The sequence below is a fragment of the Syngnathus leptorhynchus genome, chromosome 3, assembly GCF_054491065.1.
Source record: "Syngnathus leptorhynchus isolate UIUO chromosome 3, UIUO_Slep, whole genome shotgun sequence".
NCBI lineage: Eukaryota > Metazoa > Chordata > Actinopteri > Syngnathiformes > Syngnathidae > Syngnathus > Syngnathus leptorhynchus.
The window spans coordinates 3,721,818-3,741,407 of record NC_141197.1 but is presented as its reverse complement, the minus strand read 5'-3'; the positions used below and the strand labels follow the sequence as shown (position 1 = coordinate 3,741,407).

The 19,590-nt window shown below is 44.5% G+C and overlaps 1 protein-coding gene across 6 annotated transcripts in view; it reads left to right on the top strand.

Moving 5' to 3' along the window:
* The window catches only part of cemip (cell migration inducing hyaluronidase 1), a 166,337-nt gene that overhangs the window by 65,999 nt on the left and 80,748 nt on the right, over positions 1-19,590 (top strand). For 5 of the 6 annotated variants that reach the window (XM_085906791.1, XM_085906792.1, XM_085906793.1 and 2 more), the window contains 5 exons: positions 1,692-1,830; positions 3,135-3,371; positions 4,411-4,590; positions 17,413-17,483; positions 18,990-19,085. In XM_085906791.1, the coding sequence (XP_085762917.1) occupies positions 1,692-1,830; positions 3,135-3,371; positions 4,411-4,590; positions 17,413-17,483; positions 18,990-19,085 (723 nt within the window). Of the gene's footprint in view, positions 1-1,691; positions 1,831-3,134; positions 3,372-4,410; positions 4,591-17,412; positions 17,484-18,989; positions 19,086-19,590 lie in introns of those variants that run through there. The other variant, XM_085906796.1, reaches the window with a different exon arrangement.

Sequence of the window (19,590 nt, the reverse complement as noted above, 5' to 3'; positions counted from 1 at the left end):
CAGAAAGGGAGAAGTTATTCGACAGTTTTATCTTTACCACTAATAATTCTAATTGCTTAGGGACAGACCTTGATAGGGAAACAGTACATTGCAGATGCTCTTTAATATATAAAGTAACACCACCCCTTCGGTGGCTCTGTCCTGACGGAAAACAGTGTAACCTGGTATATACATTTCAGAATTGACTACTTTTTCTAAGCCATGATTCTGAAATAGCAAGAACATGCGGAGTAGCGGTATGCATCCATGATTTCAACAAATCAAATTTGGTTAACAGGCTGCGAATGTTAATATGTAAAAAAAAAAAACCAGATCTGCGATCACACAAATCATCAAATGAAAAAATAGAAACATTCTGTTTAAGAATAACTGGACCTGGGTTTGGATGTATATTGCCTGAGATAAGCAGCATGAGAATGATTAAATTGCGCCTGAGCACATAGATAAAAGTTTTTTTAGGAGTAATTGCAGTTTTCTTTCAATGAGGTATTAACATATAATAGAAAGGGAGAGTCAATGAATTTCTGCAATAGAAAAAAGGAATACAGTGGAGATTGTAGCCCACACAGATTAGAAAGTCCTGTATTTCTAGTGATCCAGAAAGTGAGAATGTCTCTGGGCAATAGCCTGTAGTCCATCGTGCCACCACCATAGTAGAATATGGCTGGCCTGTGCGAATGACTGCCAGTCGTCCTTCCGGATTGATCCAGAATGCTCAGGTAGATAATAGTCAGTATAGGCCGAAAGACCATAGGCAATCGTCTGTAATAAAACATGTTGAAAAGTTCCCAAAGTACCGAGGCACTGAGAATGGTGTTCACCCTTTGGAGGGGGTCGCCCCCCGGCCTACCCAAGCAACCGCGGTCCTGATGCTGCCGAGGGTCCTGAAACGGCGGTTGCGAAGGGATGTGACGAGAGAGGACGGGCCCGACTCGAGACTCGCTCCCCGGACCTCCGCTCCAGACGAACGACACGGCGGTGTCCCGACACGTCGCCGGCGCACGACACCCGATCGGGCGGCGAGCCATCAGCGTCCGCTCTCGGCCGGTCTCCCACTGCTTTTGGCACCGTCAGCTTCTCTCCGATGTCACCGTTGGGTTCACCAGCAGGAGGTGGCTTGATGATCCGCAGTTGCGTCTTGCAATTTGCAACGAGGAAGCGTCCGACAGGGTCAATTGAGCTACATGCAAACGTCTCTTGCACTCCTCGTGCAAGAGTGATATCAACATTAGCTTGACAGCGTACCCAGCTGTCAAAATGTGCTATTCAAGTCCAGTAGACACAATGTCGAATTTTGCACGCTCTCGGGGGACATACGGAAGTCTCCAAATGAGTCCAGGGTAAAGAGATCATCAGACTGGGAACTGGGAGAGAGCTACTTCAGCGCGTCCAACGCGGTCGCAATAAGCCATGAGAATAAATAAGAACAAGATTAAAAAAGGGGGGGAGTCCTTCATTATGACAGAGAGCAAAATTCTACTAAACAAACAAACAGTGTGCGTTCGCCATGCGAGGAACTGATTGCAAGTCAGAGACATAAGTTGAGAAGATCTGTGCCACGATCAGAGTTTTTGTTGTTTGGATTTGCGTTTTGTTATGTCAGGTTTCTTGTGTTCCGTGTTCATGGCTTGTCCTATACTTTCCTCTTATTCATCTTGTCTCTTCTCTCCTTGTGTCCCTCACATGTTTAGGGAAATTAGTGATTGCTGACACCAACCGGCCCATTCTTCTTCGGACAAAACACATTCTAATTGGAAATAAAGGGGAACTGCACATTGGAAGTTCAGACTGTCCTTACAAGGGCAACCTTACCATTTCTCTGTTTGGAAGGTAGGCTTAAGTCAAGAATTATTTAAATATTTAATGAATGAATGAATGAATGAATGAATCAATCAATCAATCAATCAATCAATCAATCAATCAATCAACTTTATTCAGTAGAGGCATTGTCCATTAAAAGATTAATACAAGATATTACAAGGTAAAAGAACAAACATTTTGAACAAGGAAAAAATAAATATTGCAAAAACATTGAAAAATGCAACAGGGAAATAGTATCTCACAGTACTCAAACTAGAATTCATATATATGTATGTACATGCAACATGTTTATAGCCAATAGAAAAGATTGGTCAATGAATGACAAAAATCATTGTCAATTTCCCCCATGAACTGATGTTGAGGCTTTTATTTAATTCTTCCAGTTTTGTAAGTCTTCGGAAATAAATGTTTGCAGTAAGATAAAGTTGAAAAACAGAAGCCAGCTCGAGGTGTTAAAGTCAATAATTAATCAATCCTAAAATAAATAGACGACGTTTTTGACGGTGAATTCGTTATTTAAAGACATTATTTTAGTTCAGATTGTTCAAATTGTCTGATATAAACTTCACAAAAGAAAATATTCTGTAGTCCTCCATAAAAAAAAACGATTGTCCTCCATAAAAACTGATTGTATTTCCCTCCCTCACTCCCTCCCTCCCTCCCTCCACATCCATTTGCAATGATTTTTCTTTGGAAAACAATAACTTTCGAAATTTTCCGTCAGTAAGTAAATGTTTAATCATATACAAAAATACTCACTAATAGCAGTTATTACGAATAACCTGCAAGATAAACCTGAAGAAGCCTCAGAAGTGTATATCAAACTTTTGTGTTGTAACCCTTCACAATAAACAGTAGCCAATTAGTACAGTAGCTCTGTTTCAAAAGCGTTGGTGAGTACATAATTCCCTCTCATGGGATATTGCTTTATTATTGTTTATTTGGTTTTGTTTCATCAATAAACATTCCCAAATAAAGAACAACATTCCGTTAATGAGCAATAATCAGAAAAAATGATATTGCAACACATTTTAATGCAGAATCAGTCTTTATCAGAATATTGTATTCAGCAATGGAATAATCGATACAAATATCCATTCTAAAAAATATTGATCGTGACAACCCTGATCCAGACTGACCCATTCCCTAATACATTATTTGATTTGAATATCTGTATTTCCACTACCACATGGAAATGTTCAGTCTTACCAATGACAAGCTTTTACGAAACTGTTACGCTCTCCAGGAGCTGTCATATACCTGTCATGTATGTGTTAATTTTCAAAATGACTTTTCTACACTGCTGTTCTCAGGTCAGATGACACTGATCAGCAGCACAGCTATTTTGGCCGCAAATATATTGGCGTAGGAACCGGAGGGACTTTGGAGATCCATGGGGCGAAAAAGCTTTCATGGACTTTCTTGAACAAAACCATCTATCCTGGAGAAAGCCTCCAAAATCACTACCTGTTGGAGAAAAGCTGGGGGAACCGAGGAATTATTGTCCATGTAATTAACCCCAAGAAAGGAGAGGTACTGAGTAATGACAGGTGGGCGGGCACTCAAAGTTGGTGTGTGTGTGTGTGTGTGTGTGTGTGTGTGTGTGTGTGAGTGTGTGTGTGTGCGTATCTATTTTTTTGTTTCTTTACTTTATCTGTGTTTTTTTTTAAACCCAAAAATGTGTCAGATCATTTTGCCTGACCCTGTATTTATACGTCGTTCTCCCGTCACTTATAAGCCTGCCAGGTAGCACATTCGCAAAAAGTGAAGCGCGAACTGGCGAGTAATCACTCTAGGTGCCCCTGTAAAAATCCCCTGCCGCGGGAGTGCGCACACATTGAAGCCGTTGCAGTGCGTCAGACAGCTTGTTTTTAATAAAAACTTAAACACACTTTTCTGTTCATCAGTTTCTATCTTTGGAAGCTTGGTTCCTTTTCTTTTATTTTATTTTTGCTCACTCGCGTTCTGAGCGAGGTGTATTAAATTACCACTCACACAGTTGAAAACTCATTAATTGCGACAAAAAGTAAAGATGGGTATGTGAGCATATCACATATAATAATTTATTAGCCTGACCTTTTCTGTCTTTTCGTGGATATTCTTAGCAAGTGTAGAAAAGTAGAACATGTTCCTCCCTCCACAAGAAAAAAGTTAGGACGTTAAGAATAAAGTGACATTTATTTTTTGTTATAAAAATTTGAAAAAACAAAAATTAAATTTGTTTTTATTTTCTATGTCTTTTACACAGAGTAACAGGTCAAAAAGTGTGACTTGGGATAGTCCGGCACGCATTATTTGCTTTGACATTGATTTCCATGGGAAACATTGCTTCTTCTCACAAACGTTTCTACTTACAAACCTGATCACGGAACAAATTAAGTTGGTATGTAGAGGTACCACTGTATGCATCAATAAGAAAAAAGTAATAATATTAATAATAATAATAATAAGATGAATACATTAGAATTATATGGTGCCCCCCCAAAAAAGTTATACTGATTATTTATTACGTACAGGATTATGCAATGCATTTATTATTAATTACTCTAAGTATGCATGATAAGATTTACCTTTCTGTCATTCCCACAGGTTTGACACATATCGCAGTAAGGATGAAAGCAATCGCCTTGCAAAGTATTTGGATGGTGTGGATACAGGACTCATTGTAGCCATGGTGGTCAATGATGAGGCTTCCAACAACTTGGAGGACTCCGCCAAAAAGAGCATCTTCAAGCTTGGCAGTCAGCATATCAACAGTTTGGGATTTAGGTATCTATTATCTACACACTGTGAGAAATGTCCTTTTGTGTTTCTCAAAGCACATTACTTACTCAATATTACTACAGTAATGCATTTACAGTAACTGATAGGGCTGCACAATATTCAAAATCACAACATTAAATAAAACCTGGGAGAACAAAAAACACAGTATAGTGTGTTTAGTTATTGTAATATTATAGTAATGTAATAGTTTGTGTTTCGGTCTATGTAGTTCACAATGTGTTCGTCTGAAAAGGGTGAAAAATGTGCTGCTTTAAATATTGTAAAATGAAGACAACAATATTGTGGCAAGTTTAAATATTGCTGTGTCGCGATATGGCTGCTATTGTTACATCCTTATTTTGCCGTCCTTGTAACTAACCCGAGTGTCACGGACGGAATGGAGCAGGGTTACCAAGTGCAGCTTGGACCAGGGTTTATTGGAGGAACTCAAAAGACAGACTCGGCAAACTGACATGACTTAACAAAACAATAACATGACTGACTGACTGACTGACTAACCGAAACAGACTTGAAAATGACAAGAACCAAAAAGACATCAAGCGTGACGACAACAACATTACGACCTCAGGAACCAAAAAGACATCGAGACAACAATGATCTGACGGGGGGGGGGGGGTGAGGGGCAGACAGGACTTATATACACAACAGGTAACAAGAGGCAGGTGAGAATAATCAAACTAATCATGGGCACACAGGAGGGGAGGGTTGAGCTCACAGACAGAAACCATGACAACAGTCACATAGCAGAACGGCTGGGGACGAGACGTGATACCGAGGGGTATTCCAGAAAGCGGGTTATGTGAAAACTCTGAGTAAGTTAACCCTGAAATGAGTGAAACTCTGAGTTATCCGTTCCAGAAAAAGAGGTAACTTAAACTCTGGGTCTGTGACTGCGGTAACTTACTCTGTGAACATAACCTGCTCGCTGGCAGGTTTACTACAAGAGACCCAAAGTTTCTACCTGTCTCCTCCCACACAAAGAAAGCGGTTAATCATGGATTGGCCGTTCATTCAAAATCCGATAGACATCGAAGCCGTAATAATTCGAAATGCTTTATGTCGCGAGAGAATCTTCCAACCCAGATTAGACGTTTTATCATTTTTAGAATAATATATTTTCGAATGCTACCGCTTTTCTTTGAACAATATAATTTTTCTCAATAACATTCTTCTGCCATTGAATGCCTAATGGTGTGGTGGTACACTCCCCTGACTTGTGTGCAGGCACCACGAGTTCGAGTCTCATATATGGAGCTGTGGGCATGTGACTTTTTTTTCTATCCATCCATCCATCCATCCATCCATCCATCCATCCATCCATCCATCCATCCATCCATCCATCCATCCATCCATCCATCCATCCATCCATGTTCTTCCGCTTATTCCGCTTCTTATATGCGCTTCTTCAGCTTAAGCTGCTGCCCCCCGCGGGTCGCAGCTTTAGGAGGGAGTCCCAGACTTCCCTTTCCCCAACTGCTTTGTCTAGCTCACAGGTGTCAAACTCAAGGCCACACAAACTGCGCCTAGAAATTCTGTCCAAATACGGCCCGCCACATCTTTTTATGTGGCCCGCCAAGACAAATCGTGCATCACATTCATGTCATTACTAGAAATGCAAATTGTCTTCGCTTTTAATTTCTTTTTTTTTTAATTTTTGACCAGGTTTTACTTGTCTGATTTGAAAATGAGTTATTTGTCAGTTTGTTTTGTAGCTTTTACTGTATATAATGAGATGCTCATACATTTATTTGGGTTGGCAGTCATAATGGCCCTCCGAAAGAAGCTATGACTACAATGCAGCCCGCGAAAAAAATGAGTTTGACACCCCTGGTATAGCTCATCTCGGGGATCCCAAAACGTTCCCAGACCAGCTGAGAGGCATAGTCTCTCCAGCGCGTCCTGGGTCGCCCACGGGGTCTCCTGCTGGTAGGACATGCCCGGAACAGGGAGGGGTCCAGGAGGCATCCTGAGCCACCTTATCTGGCTCCTCTCAAAGTGGAGGAGCAGCGACTCTACTCCGAGTCTCTCCCGGATGACCAAGCTTCTCACCCTATCTCTGAGAGCTCAGACACCCTACGGAGAAAACTCAATTCGGCCGCTTGTATCCGGGATCTCGTTCTTTTGGTCACGACCCATAGCTCATGACCATAGGTGAGGGTAGGAGCGTAGATTGACTGGTAAATTGAGAGCTTTGCCTTCTGGCTCAGCTCTCTCTTCACCACGATGGACTGGTACAGAGTCCGCATTACAGCTGATGCTGCGCCTATCCGCCTGTCGGTCTTGCGCTCCATCCTGCCCTCGCTCGTGAACAAGACCCCAAGATACTCGAACTCCTCCACTTGGGGCAGGATCTCATCCCTGATCCGGAGAGGGCATTACCAACCGAGAACCATGGACCCAGATTTGGAGGTGCTGACTCTCATCCCAACCGCTTCACACTCGGCTGCGAACTGCTCCAGTGAGAGCTGGAGATCACGGCTTGAAGAAGCCAACAGCACCACGTCGTCTGCAAAAAGCAGAGACCCAATGTTGAGGTCCCCAAACCGGACACCCTCAAGGTCTCGGCTGCGCCTAGAAATTCTGTCCATAAACGTTATGAACAGAACCAGTGACAAAGGGCAGCCATGGCGGAGTCCAACCCTCACTGGGAACGAATCCGACTTTCTGCCGGAAATGCGGACAAAACTCTGGCATCGATGATACAGGGACCGAACCGCCCTTATCACTTGGCTCAGCATCCCGTACTCCGGAAGCACCCTCCACAGAACTTCCCGAGGGACATGGTCGAACGCCTTCTCCAAGTCCACAAAACACGTGGACTGGTTGAGCGAACTCCCATGCCCCTTTGAGAATCCTTCCGAGAGTATGGAGCTGGTCCACTGTTACACGGCCAGGAGGAGGGCCACACTGCACCTCCTGAATCCAAGGTTCGACCTCCCGACGGACCCTCCTCTCCAGCACCCCTGAATAGACCTTACCAAGGAGGCTGAGGAGTGTGATTCCTCCATAGTTGGAACACATCCTCCGGTCTCCCTTCTTAAAGAGGGAAACCATCATCCCAGTCTGCCAATCCAGAGGCACCGTCCCTGATGTCCACGCAATGTTGCAGAGGCGTGTCAGCCACGACAGTCCCACAACATCCAGAGCCTTTAAGAACTCCGGGTGGATCTCATCCACCACTGGGGCCTCGCCCCCTAGGAGTTTTTTAACTGCCCCAGTGACTTCGACGCCAGAGATTGGAGAGTCCACCTCAGAGTCCCCAGCCCCTGCTTCCACAATGGAAGGCGTGTCGGCGGAATTGAGGAGGTCTTCAAATTATTCTCCCCACCGACTCACAACGTCCCGAGTCGAGGTCAGCAGCACGGCATCTTCACTGTAAACAGTGTTGACGGTACACTGCTTCTCCCCTGCTTTGACGCCGGATGGTGGACCAAAATTTCCTCGAAGCCCTCCGAAGGTCATTCTCCATGGCCTTGCCAAACTCCTCTCACGCCCGGGTTTTTGCCTCACCAACCGTCGAAGCAGCGTTCCGCTTGGCCATCTGGTACCTGTCAGTTGCCTCCTGAGTCCCACAGGCCAAAATGGCCCGATAGGACTCCTTCTTCAGCTTGACGACATCCCTTACTGCTGGTGTCCACCAGCGGGTTCGAGGATTGCTGCCACGACAGGCACCGACTACCTTACAGCCACAACCCCGGTCGGCTGCCTCAACAATGGAGGCACGGAACATGGTCCACTCGGACTCAATGTCCCCCGCCTCCTCCGGGACGTGAGAAAAGCTCTACCGGAGGTGGGAGTTGAAGCTCTTCCTGACAGGGTATTCCGCCAAACATTCCCAGCAGACACTCACAGTAGGTTTGGGTCTGCCAGGTCGGACCGGCATCTTCCCCCACCATCTGAGCCAACCCACCACCAGGTGGTCGTCAGTTGACAGCTCCACCCCTCTCTTCACCTGAGTGTCCAAAACATGCGAGCGCAAATCCAATGACACAACTACAAAGTTGATCATCGAACTGTGGCCTAGGGTGTTCTGGTGCCAAGTGCACACATGGACACCTTTATGCTTGAACATGGTGTTAATTATAGAAAATCCGTTTCGAGCACAGAAGTCCAATAATAGAACACCGCTTGGGTTCAGATCGGGGGGGGGGTTCCTCCCAATCACGCCCTTCTAGGTCTCACTGTCATTGCCCACATGAGCATTGAAGTCACCCAGTAGAATGATGGAGTCCAGAAGGAGCGCTCTCCAGCACTTCCTCTAAGGACCCCAAAAAGGGTGGGCTCTCTGAGCTGCTGTTTGGTGCATAGGCACAAACAAGAGTCAGAACCCATCCCCCCACCCGAAGGCGGAGGGAGGCTACCCTCTCGTTCACCGGGGTGAACCCCAATGTGCAGGCGCCCAGCAGGGGGGTAATAAGTATACCCACACCTGCTTGACGCCTTTTACCGTGGGAAACTCCAGAGTGTTAGAGAGTCCAGCTCCTCTCCAGAGGGCTTGTACCAGAACCCAAACTGTGTGGAGGCAAGTCCGATTATTTCTAGTCAGAATTTTTCTGCCTCGCACAGCAGCTCCGGCTCCTTTCCAGCAAGAGGTGACATTCCATGTCCCAAGAGCCAGCTTCTGCAGCCGGGGATCGGACCGCCAAGGTTCCCTCCCTTGGCCGCCGCCCAGCTCACTACGCACCCCTTTGGCCCCTCCCACAGGGGATGAGCCATGTTCCCTTTTCAGGCCGTGCCTGGCCGGGCCCCATGGGCGTAGGCCCAGCCACCAGACGCTTGCTTTCGATTCCCACCTCCGCGTCTGGCTCCAGAGGGAGGCCCCGGTGAACCGGCGTCTGGGCGAGGGAAAATTAAGTCCATATATTGTATTCTTGATAAGGGGTCCTCTTAGCCGTGCTTCGTCTGGCCCCTCACCTAGGACCCCTTTGCCATGGGTGATCCAATCAGGGGCATGGAGCCCCAGACAACATGCCTCCTAGGATCATAGGGACACGCAAACCCCACGATAAGGTGACCTCTCACGGAAGGGACTTTTTATGTATTTATGTATTTATGTATTTATTTATTTAAAAAAAAAACTTCTCCGGCTATATATTTCTAACCTCACACACTGCAGACGAACACTCACATCAGAGAAACCTTTACGCTTAGCACTATGTTGTTGTTTTTTTGCAAATGACATTTCCTTTATAATATTGGGGATGCAGAGCATTACTTTTTTCTGTTAGCTGAGAAGAACTCAATGTTTGTTTTAAAATAGTATTTTATTGAGTGTTAGCTACAGCGTCACATTTTAAATGACTTCAATAGGTATGAAACATTAATGTGTTTGTGTCAAGTGTTAATCCACAAAGTGTAGAATTAACTGAAAGGATATCGGAAAACATTTTCTTTGGGATTTTCATTATTTGAAGTAACCACTAAATTAATATTTTAGTTTAAAATAATATTGACTTTGTTTAACAGCCCAAGTCCATATAAAATATTTAAATTAAAATCAAAGTGAGGTGCAATCACAGCCTAGCAAAACATGCCTCACCTTCTTGACTAATGTTTTTATGTTTCATTTTGAGCTGCTTCCAAGTCCTTTTTTCTCCTGTTGGATTGCACCTAAATGAAAATCTGATTTCATTCCTATTTAAATTCATAACTATAGGCTACACTATGATCTTATGGTTAAATGTTACATCAATTCAAACTGACACATTGACTCGGGCATCAATTTCCTCCCATGACGTCTCTCTTCTTTGCTGCTCCAGCCGTATTAGATTTGCGGCGGAAAATATGTTTGTACTCGCCATAGGCTTGCATAAGGACCTCAATCTCCATTGTGGTAAAATAAGGTGATCTGTTTTTCCTCAGTTGTCATGGTGACTCATGGTATTGGGGCTCCATTGATTATGGCTTTTTATGGTGGTTGTGCATGCGCGTAACTCCAGGTTCACATACACGGAGTTGATTGAACTAACAGATCAGCTTTTCTAGCACCGAATACTCAGTCTCCCATCCCAAAATGCCATTATTATCAGCCAAGGTCTCTCATAAAACATGCTGCTAAATATACAAGGGGAGCATGAAGATGCTTTTAAAAAACAGGAGAATGTTAGATTTTGAATTTGCTTTCTCAATTTGCACTCTGCCCCATGCCTGTGAAGTAATTAAATAGGAGTGATGGCAAGACGACACTGGGATGGTTCCTGCCTAATGAGTTTTATCTCCTTTCCTCCCCACACTTCTGCCAAACAGACTGAAACAGGTACCATCGGAAGATAGGCTGTGGATTTATCAGCACATCCAGACACTTTTTAATAAGCCTGCATTTATGAGACATCAGACAGTTTATTGGCATGTATACCACTGCTGCCATGGCGGTAAAGACACGTATCGTATCGTATGAACATTTACATTAGAAAAGAACACATTTCAATCGAAATGGTTGATGATTGATGATTTAAAAGAATATCTTTACTTTTTTCTAGCACATCTGTCTTTTTGCGATATTTCTTTTTTTTTTCACTGGTAAAATTGTGTCCTGGGTCATCCTCTGGGTCCTGCCGGTGGGACATGCCCGGAACACCTCACCAGGGAGGGGTGCAGGAGGCATCCTAGTCAAATGCCCGAGCCACCTTATCTGGCTCCTCAGGAGGAGAGAGTGGTTCGACTCTGACCCCCTCTCTGATGACCGAGCTTCTTACCCTATGTTAAAGGGGTGGGATTGTATTATTTTTGTTAGGACCCGCCTCTCTAAGCCTCCTTCCAGGACCAGAGGTGCTTCATCTCGCACCTGAGGCCAATCAGCAATCAACCACCTGCAGCTCAGCAGGGCTGGTATATAGCTGCCTGCTTCCCAGTCACCAGTTGCAGGTTCGTGTTGTCAGCTCCAGTGTGAGGATCTCTCTCTAGCTGCTGCTGGATTCCTTCTTGATTTGGATTACAAGCCTCCTCTCACCTGTGGTAATTCCTGAATTTCTGTGGATTTCTTTTTGTGGATCACAAGTCTAGTTTTTTCCCCCCTGAGTTTTTCCTGTGTGGATTTTTCAAGAGACTAAAGAGAATTACCTTTGTTGCCTTTATTTCCTGAGTTCTCCTAGACTGACTTGTCTTGTACTCTGAGAAATAAACACGCCTTTGAAGGCTAAATCTCACTTCCGTTGTGTCGTGCGTTTGGGGTCGAAGACAAACCTTAACAATTTTGGTCACAACGCACAGCTCATGAGCATAGGTTCTACATGTATTTATATTTTCGTTTTCTCCAATAAATTATTAGGTTTACAGTAATCCCTCGCTACATCGCTGGGAGTGCCCACACAATTGCAGTACTTACACTTGTACCTTTTTTTAAAAAAGTTGTTATAATCATAAGAATTCTAAAATGATGATGATGATGATGATGATGGAACTTTATTTATCCCACAGCGGGGAAATTTACTTGTCACAGGAACGTACAAGAGTGCAAGAATAGAGACAAGTGCCAAATGTAAAAATGGATAAACAGACAAGGACAAAGACAAGCGCCACTAGTAGCGGAAGAGACGAAACACAATTTTGATCAGGTTATTACACCATGGATGTAATAGTCTGCTGCTGAAGGAGCTGCTCAGGGACCACAATACGTCATGGAGGGGGTGAGAGGTGTTGTCCATGATGGATTTCAACTTAATTAACATCCTCCTCTCACCCACAATCTCTATGGAGTCCAGGGGACAGCCCAGGAATGAGCTCGCTCTCCTGACCATCTTATTTAGTCTCCCCCTGTCCCGATCCGTACTGCCCCCACCCCAGCAGACCACAGCGTAGAGGATGGCTGAGGCCACCACAGAGTCATAGAAGGTCCTGAGGAGAGCCCTGCACACACTGAAGGACCTCAGTCTCCTCAGCAGGTGGAGGCGACTCTGGCCCTTCTTGTATAGGGCGTGAGTGTGATCAGTCCAGTCCAGTTTGTTGTTGAGGCAAACACCCAGGAATTTGTAGTTCTCCACTACCTCAATGTCCAATCCCTGAATGTTCACCGGAGTGAAGTGGGGTGCTGTCCTCCCGAAGCTCACGATCATCTCCATCTAGTTGGTGTTCAGCTGAAGCTGGTTGAGCTCACACCAGCTGACAAATTCCTTGATTCTCTTGTGTACCCTGACTCGAGGGTGGCCGTTTGTCTACCGTCGATCATCGGACACGTAAGTATGGCTGCGTAACAAGAGGTTAGTATGGCTTCGTGCACCAACTGCACCCTTCTGTTAGAGAGGTTGTCCCTGCCAGTTAGAGCAGAATAGTGCGATAACAGTAGACGTGGCGGATACAGTCGCGGACTGTAGTCAGCCCGCTAGCCCCGTTAGCATTAGCCCCAAGCGGCTTGCTAATCGCGATGAGCCAGGTAAGACGCATAGCCGTCCAAAGTCATCTCGGTCTACCGGCCCTCGCACCTTGGTCATAGGTGACTCCATCACCCGAAATATCACGCTTAAAAATCCAGCCACGGTAATCTGTATTCCTGGGGGCAGAGCACCCGACATAGAAGCTAATCTTAGGAAGGTGACTCGCAATAGGACTAGTCAACAGCGTAGTTCCAACAACACTAGCTACTCTGATATAGTGATACACGTCGGCGCCTATGATGTTGGGATGAGGCAATCTGAGATCACAAAGAGAAACATAGCGAGGACTTGTGATCTTGCCAGAAAAATGAGTCGGCATCGAGTATTTGTCTCTGGCCCCCTGCCTGGGAGAGGCTCTGAAGAGAGGTTTAGTAGATTAGTCTCCCTTAATCGATGGATGGCTGGGTTCTGTAAAAAGCAGGGACTGTATTTTATTCCTTCTGGGACCGCCCTGACCTGCTGAGGAAGACTTCCAGCATGCACATAGCTCCTTGTATAGACTAGAGTGTCACAGTTTGAATAGTGCTACAGTACACATGAACACACTTTCTACTGAGGTAGTAGACAAATCCAATCGCTCCACCCCGACCGGTATAGCTGATGCCTGTTTCAGATAATATTACATGTGTACCAAATATTTACTATCAAATTCCTACGGCCTATTGTCCCACCGCGCTAATAAACATTTGAGAGGTGATGTCAGGCCTAGAGAACATAATCTTACTTTCATTTCGTTTAAAAATCCTTTAATAAATACGAACCCCAATTACACTTAAACTTGGTTTTATGAATATTAGATCGCTTCATACGAAAGCAGTTCTTGTTAATGACCTCATCACGGAACATAATCTAAATATATTTGGTCTTTGCGAGACCTGGTTAAAACCTAATGAACTGCTACCGCTTAATGAGGCCTCGCTTCCAAATTTTGTGAGCTCGCATGTGGCGCGTCCTCGAAAAAAGGGTGAGGGTGTTGCCCTCATCTCAAAATCCGATCTTAGATTTACGCCTCGTTCAATTAACGTATTTAAAACATTTGAAGTTCTCACTGTCCGATCCACCGCTTTACCGTAATATTATCTTGCTGTTATTTACCGTCCACCTGGGGCTTACTCTGGCTTCCTGGATGAATTTTCAGAATTCGTTGCTGATCTAGTGACAAATGCGGATAATATAATAATCATGGGCGATTTCAATATCCACATGAATTTACCGTCAGAGCCACTTACTTCGGTGTTTCAGACTTTAACTGATACATTTGGTTTTACTCAAGCCATACAGGCAGCAACGCATAAGAATGGAAATACCTTAGATCTGGTATTATCCCGAGGACTGACAACCTCAGATATAACAGTACTGCCATACACTACTGTTTTGTCTGATCATTGCTGAATAAAATTTGAAATTTTAGTTCTTTGTCAAAGACAAGAGAGCAATTAGAATTATAGCAGCCGTAATATTAACTCCATGACTGCAACTGCGCTATCTGAGCTACTGCCACCAGCAACTGCCGTATTTCCCCCATATACCGGCTCTATTGATAATCTTACAAATGAATTCAATGCTACATTGTTAAATGCCATCGACTCTGTGGCGCCGCTACGTCTGAAAACTCGCCGTAGATTGCCTACTCCGTGGTTCACAGATGAAACAAGTACGCTTCAGCAATTATGTAGAAAGCATGAACGCAAATGGCATTTAACCAAACTTGAGGTTTTCCATCAGGCATCGTGCGACAGCCTCCTGAAATATAAAGATGCGCTTATCTTAGCAAAAACCCGTTATTTTTCGCAGGTCATTCATCTCAATAAAAACAATCCTAAATACCTATTTGATGCAGTGGCAAAGCTAACCGACCACCGATAGCTCCTTTCACTCGGCTGATGAGTTCATGAAATTCTTTGCTCGAAAGATTGAATCCATTAGGGATGAGATCAAGATGACCATTCCGATCGCTCAGTCGGGACCGCCGATTACCGGCGCTGACGATCATGCAATAACCCTCTCAAATTTTAAAAGCGTGTCCCTCGAAAGGCTTACACAATTAGTTAGTGCGGCTAAACAAACAACATGTTTACTCGACCCGCTTCCAGCCAAACTATTTAAAGAATTATTTCAAATCTTAAGACCGTCCGTTTTAAATATAATTAATCTGTCTGTCTCCTCTGGGATAGTGCCAACAGCCTTTAAAACTGCTATCATTAAACCGCTACTTAAGCGACCAAATCTTGACCCGGACTGTCTCAGTAACTATAGTTAGCCAGTTTCAAATCTCCCATTCATAGCAAAACTTCTTCAAAAGGTAGTAGTGCAGCAGCTTATTGATTACATCGTCGCTAATAATCGATATGAATCTTTTCAGTCTGGTTTTAGAGCTAATCATTCCACTGAGACAGCACTTGCTAAATTGACTAATGATCTCCTCATAGCTATGGATTCAAACACTTCATCTGTATTGTTACTACTCAATATTAGTGCTGCCTTCGACACTGTAGACTTCGATATTTTATTAGAGCGTCTTAAAGTTTGTATGGGTATTTTGGGGTCAGCACTAGGCTGGTTTCATTCATATCTATCAGACAGGACTCACCGAGTCGTCCATGGTGATGCGTCCTCTGAGCTCTATAAGGTTACGTGTGGTGTCCCACAGGGATCAGTACTAGGACCGATTCTATTTAATATTTAATATTTTAATATATATTTATTTATTTAATATTCTATATAAAACCACTATAACTATAGATAACCGTACTATCACTCAGAGTGATACTGTAAATAATCTCGGGGTAATATTTGACGCTCTCCTTTCAAAAGCACATTAAGAATATAACCAGAATAGCATTTTTTCACATTCGTAATATTGCTAAGATTCGCCCAATCCTCTCGACCGGTGATGCGGAAATTATGATACATGCCTTTATCACGTCGCGCCTGGACTACTTGTAATGCATTATTCTCTGGTCTTCCCAAGTCCATTATCAAAAGTCTACAGTCAGTACAAAATGCTGCTGCAAGGCTGCTCTCACGGCCAAGAAAATTTGATCACATTACCCCAATATTAGTCAACTTACACTGGCTCCCGGTCCATTTAAGATGTGACTTCAAGGTTCTTCTATTAACCTATAAATCATTGCATGGCTTAGCTCCTTCATATCTCGTCGACTTAGTTGTTCCTTATGTTCCGTCTCGTAACCTTCGTTCGCAAAACGCTTGTCTTTTAGTGACACAGAGGGCCAAGAAAATGTCTGCAGGGGCTAGAGCATTTTCTATTTGGGCTCCAGAGCTCTGGAATGCCCTACCAATGGATATTAGAACTGCTACCTCAGTAGAAACATTTAAAAACTTTTAAAGACATATTTCTATGATATGGCCTTTAATTAACCTGTCCTAGAGGACACTGCCAGGACAATCAAGGGCACCTCCGACAGGTCTTCGCTTTGGCCTGGACATCCACTTTTTGATTTCCATATTATGTATTTTATGTGATCCTGAAAGGGGGATCCTTCCATCTGTGGTCCCTTCTCAAGGTTTCTCATTTTTCCCCTGGTAGGGTTTTTTTGAGTTTTTCCTTGCCCTTTTGGGAGCCCAAAATCAGGGGATGCTTTGAGAATAATTGTCAATTGATTGTCTATGTGAAGCCCTTTGAGACTGCTTGTGATTTAGGGCTATACAAATAAACTTGACTTGACTTGACTTGACTTGATGATCATATCATATTTATATTATTTAAACATTATTTTCTGTATGTCATTTATACGACATATTAATATAGTATTTACATATTTGAAACTTATTTAATGTTCTAATGATAACATATGCACTTATATGGTTTAATATACACACAAAAAATGTATGTATGTTAAAAGAAAGGGTGACACTACTTCGCGCATTTTCATGGGTGGTCTTGGAACCAATTATCCGCAATAAGCAAGGGATTCCTGAAAAGTACTTCACTTTCAAAATGTACAGTCTGAATAGGAAACGCACCAAACGAAAAGATTTCGCTTTTGGTCCGGACCAAACAAGCGGACTAAAGGACATTTCTGGTCTGAATACACCCTAATTGTTTGAATTTTATATTAAGTAAAGTGTTTCATAGGTTGTATTTACTGTATATTTCTCAAACCCATAGCCTTTAAAACTTCAAAACAATTTACAATCAATGAATTTCATTCATGAGGGTTTGTTTTTCCACTAAAACTGCTGAGTGCTTTCTATTTTCATGGAAATGTCCCTCATATTTTTATTAAAACAATATAGTATACTTAGAGACGTCTTCATGGACTCACATACATGCACAAAGCTGATCTTGTTTCATCCAGAAATCACACTGAAATAGCTCGTTTAATTAAGGTGACTGTGGATATGTGCGCGTCTTTGTTTGTTTTTGTAACTGTTTTACAGTTAATCTTTGCTGTCCTTTTTCTTTCATCCACAGACATCCATGGTCTTTTATAGTTGTGAAAGGAAACCCATCTTTTGCTGTAGAAGATCATGCTCTCTATCAAGGTAAGAATCTTTTTTTCTTTTTTTTTTCAATCTATGCTGTCCAGTCAGCTTATTCTGCTCCAGCGTTCACAGGACAAAACAAAACGTATTACATTTTTTTATGTTAGACATGATTAAAATTGTCCCCTCCGTGAGTCGTCACCTTATTGTGGTGGAGGGGTTTGCGTGCCCCTATGATCCTAGGAGCCATGTTGTCTGGGGCTTCTTGCCCCTGGTAGGGTCACCCATGGCAGAAGGGTCCTAGGTGAGGGGCCAGACAAAGCACGGCTCAGAAGACCCCTTATAATGAATACAATAAATGGATGTCGTTTTCCCTCGCCCGGACGCGGGTAACCGGGGCCCCTCTCTGGAGCCAGGCCTGGAGGTGGGGCTCGAAGGCGAGCGCCTGGTGGCCGGGCCTTCGCTCATGGGGTCCGGTCGGGCAGTAAGTCGGATTCGTTCCCAGTGAGGGTTGGACTCCGCCAAGGCTGCCCTTTGTCACTGATTCTGTTCATAATTTTTATGGACAGAATTTCTAGGCGCAGCCGAGGCGTTGAGGGGGTCCGGTTTGGGGACCTCAGCATCGCGTCACTCTTTTTTGCAGATGACGTGGTGCTGTTGGTTTCTTCAGTCCGTGATCTCCAGCTCTCACTGGAGCGGTTCGCAGCCGAGTGTGAAGCGGTCGGGATGAGGGTCAGCACCTCCAAATCCGAGTCCATGATCCTCGGTCGGAAAAGGGTGGAATGCCATCTCCGGATCGGGGATGAGATCCTGCCCCAAGTGGAGGAGTTCAAGTATCTTGGGGTCTTGTTCACGAGTGAGGGCAGGATGGAGCGCGAGATCGACAGGCGGATCGGTGCAGCATCGGCAGTAATGCGGACTCTGTACCGGTCCGTCGTGGTGAAGAGAGAGCTGAGCCAAATGGCAAAGCTCTCGATTTACCCGTCGATCTACGCTCCTACCCTCACCTATGGTCACGAGCTATGGGTCGTGACCGAAAGAACAAGATCCAGGATACAAGCGGCTGAAATGAGTTTCCTCCGCAGGATGTCCGGGCTCTCCCTTAGAGATAGTGTGAGAAGCTCGGTCATCCGGGAGAGACTCGGAGTAGAGCAGCTGCTCCTCCACGTTGAGAGGAGCCAGATGAGGTGGCTCGGGCATCTCATCAGGATGCCTCCTGGACGCCTCCCTGGGGAGGTGTTCCGGGCATGTCCCACCGGTAGGAGACCCCGGGGTCGACCCAGGACGCGCTGGAGAGACTACGTCTCTCGGCTGGCCTGGGAACGCCTTGGGATCCCCCGGGATGAGCTGGAGGAAGTGGCTGGGGAGAGGGAGGTCTGGGAGTCCCTCCTAAAGCTGCTGCCCCCGCGACCCGACCCCGGATAAGCGGAAGAAGATGAAGCTGAAGCTGAAGAAGCTGAAGCTGAATGATTAAAATTGTGCGTGGGCAGAATAACCCGCAGACAGAAATATTTTGTACTTTTACAAGGCTAACGTATTTTACATATTTTGTGTGTTTGTTAAAAGGGACCAAAGCCTCTTCAGAAGCCCGAAGTTCTCGCGTTTTTCATATGAGCTATGCAGAGCATTTTACTGTAACAGCCAGCAGCCAGTGGGTACAAGGTACAACCTACTTATACTTTTATACGCTAATTTGACCTGGATGGAAAGAGAGAGAGCGAGAGAGAGAGTGAGAGAGAGTGAGAGAGAGCTCTGAGTTATAATGTGCAAATTTTGGTGTCTGTTTAAAGACTGTCCAAGCAACACACGGAACACACGGTTCACTCTAAGTAACATGTTATTTTATATTCATAGACTGCATCACTGTTGAGGTTTGCATTACATGAGACAGTAGACTTTAGAAGGCACTGATTGGTAGACACCATCCTTTGGGCATTAGGCGGGGGACACTCTGAACTGGTTGCCAGCCAATCGCAGGGCACACGTAGAAGAACAATCATTCGCACTCGCACTCAGATCTACGGACAATTTGGAGTGTTTTGGGGATGTGGGAGAAAACTGGACTGCCCTCATTCAAGCTCAGGGAGAACATGCAAACTCCACACAGGAACGCTGGAGCTGGAATCGAATCCGTAAACTTTGCACTGTGAGGCAGACCTGCTAACCA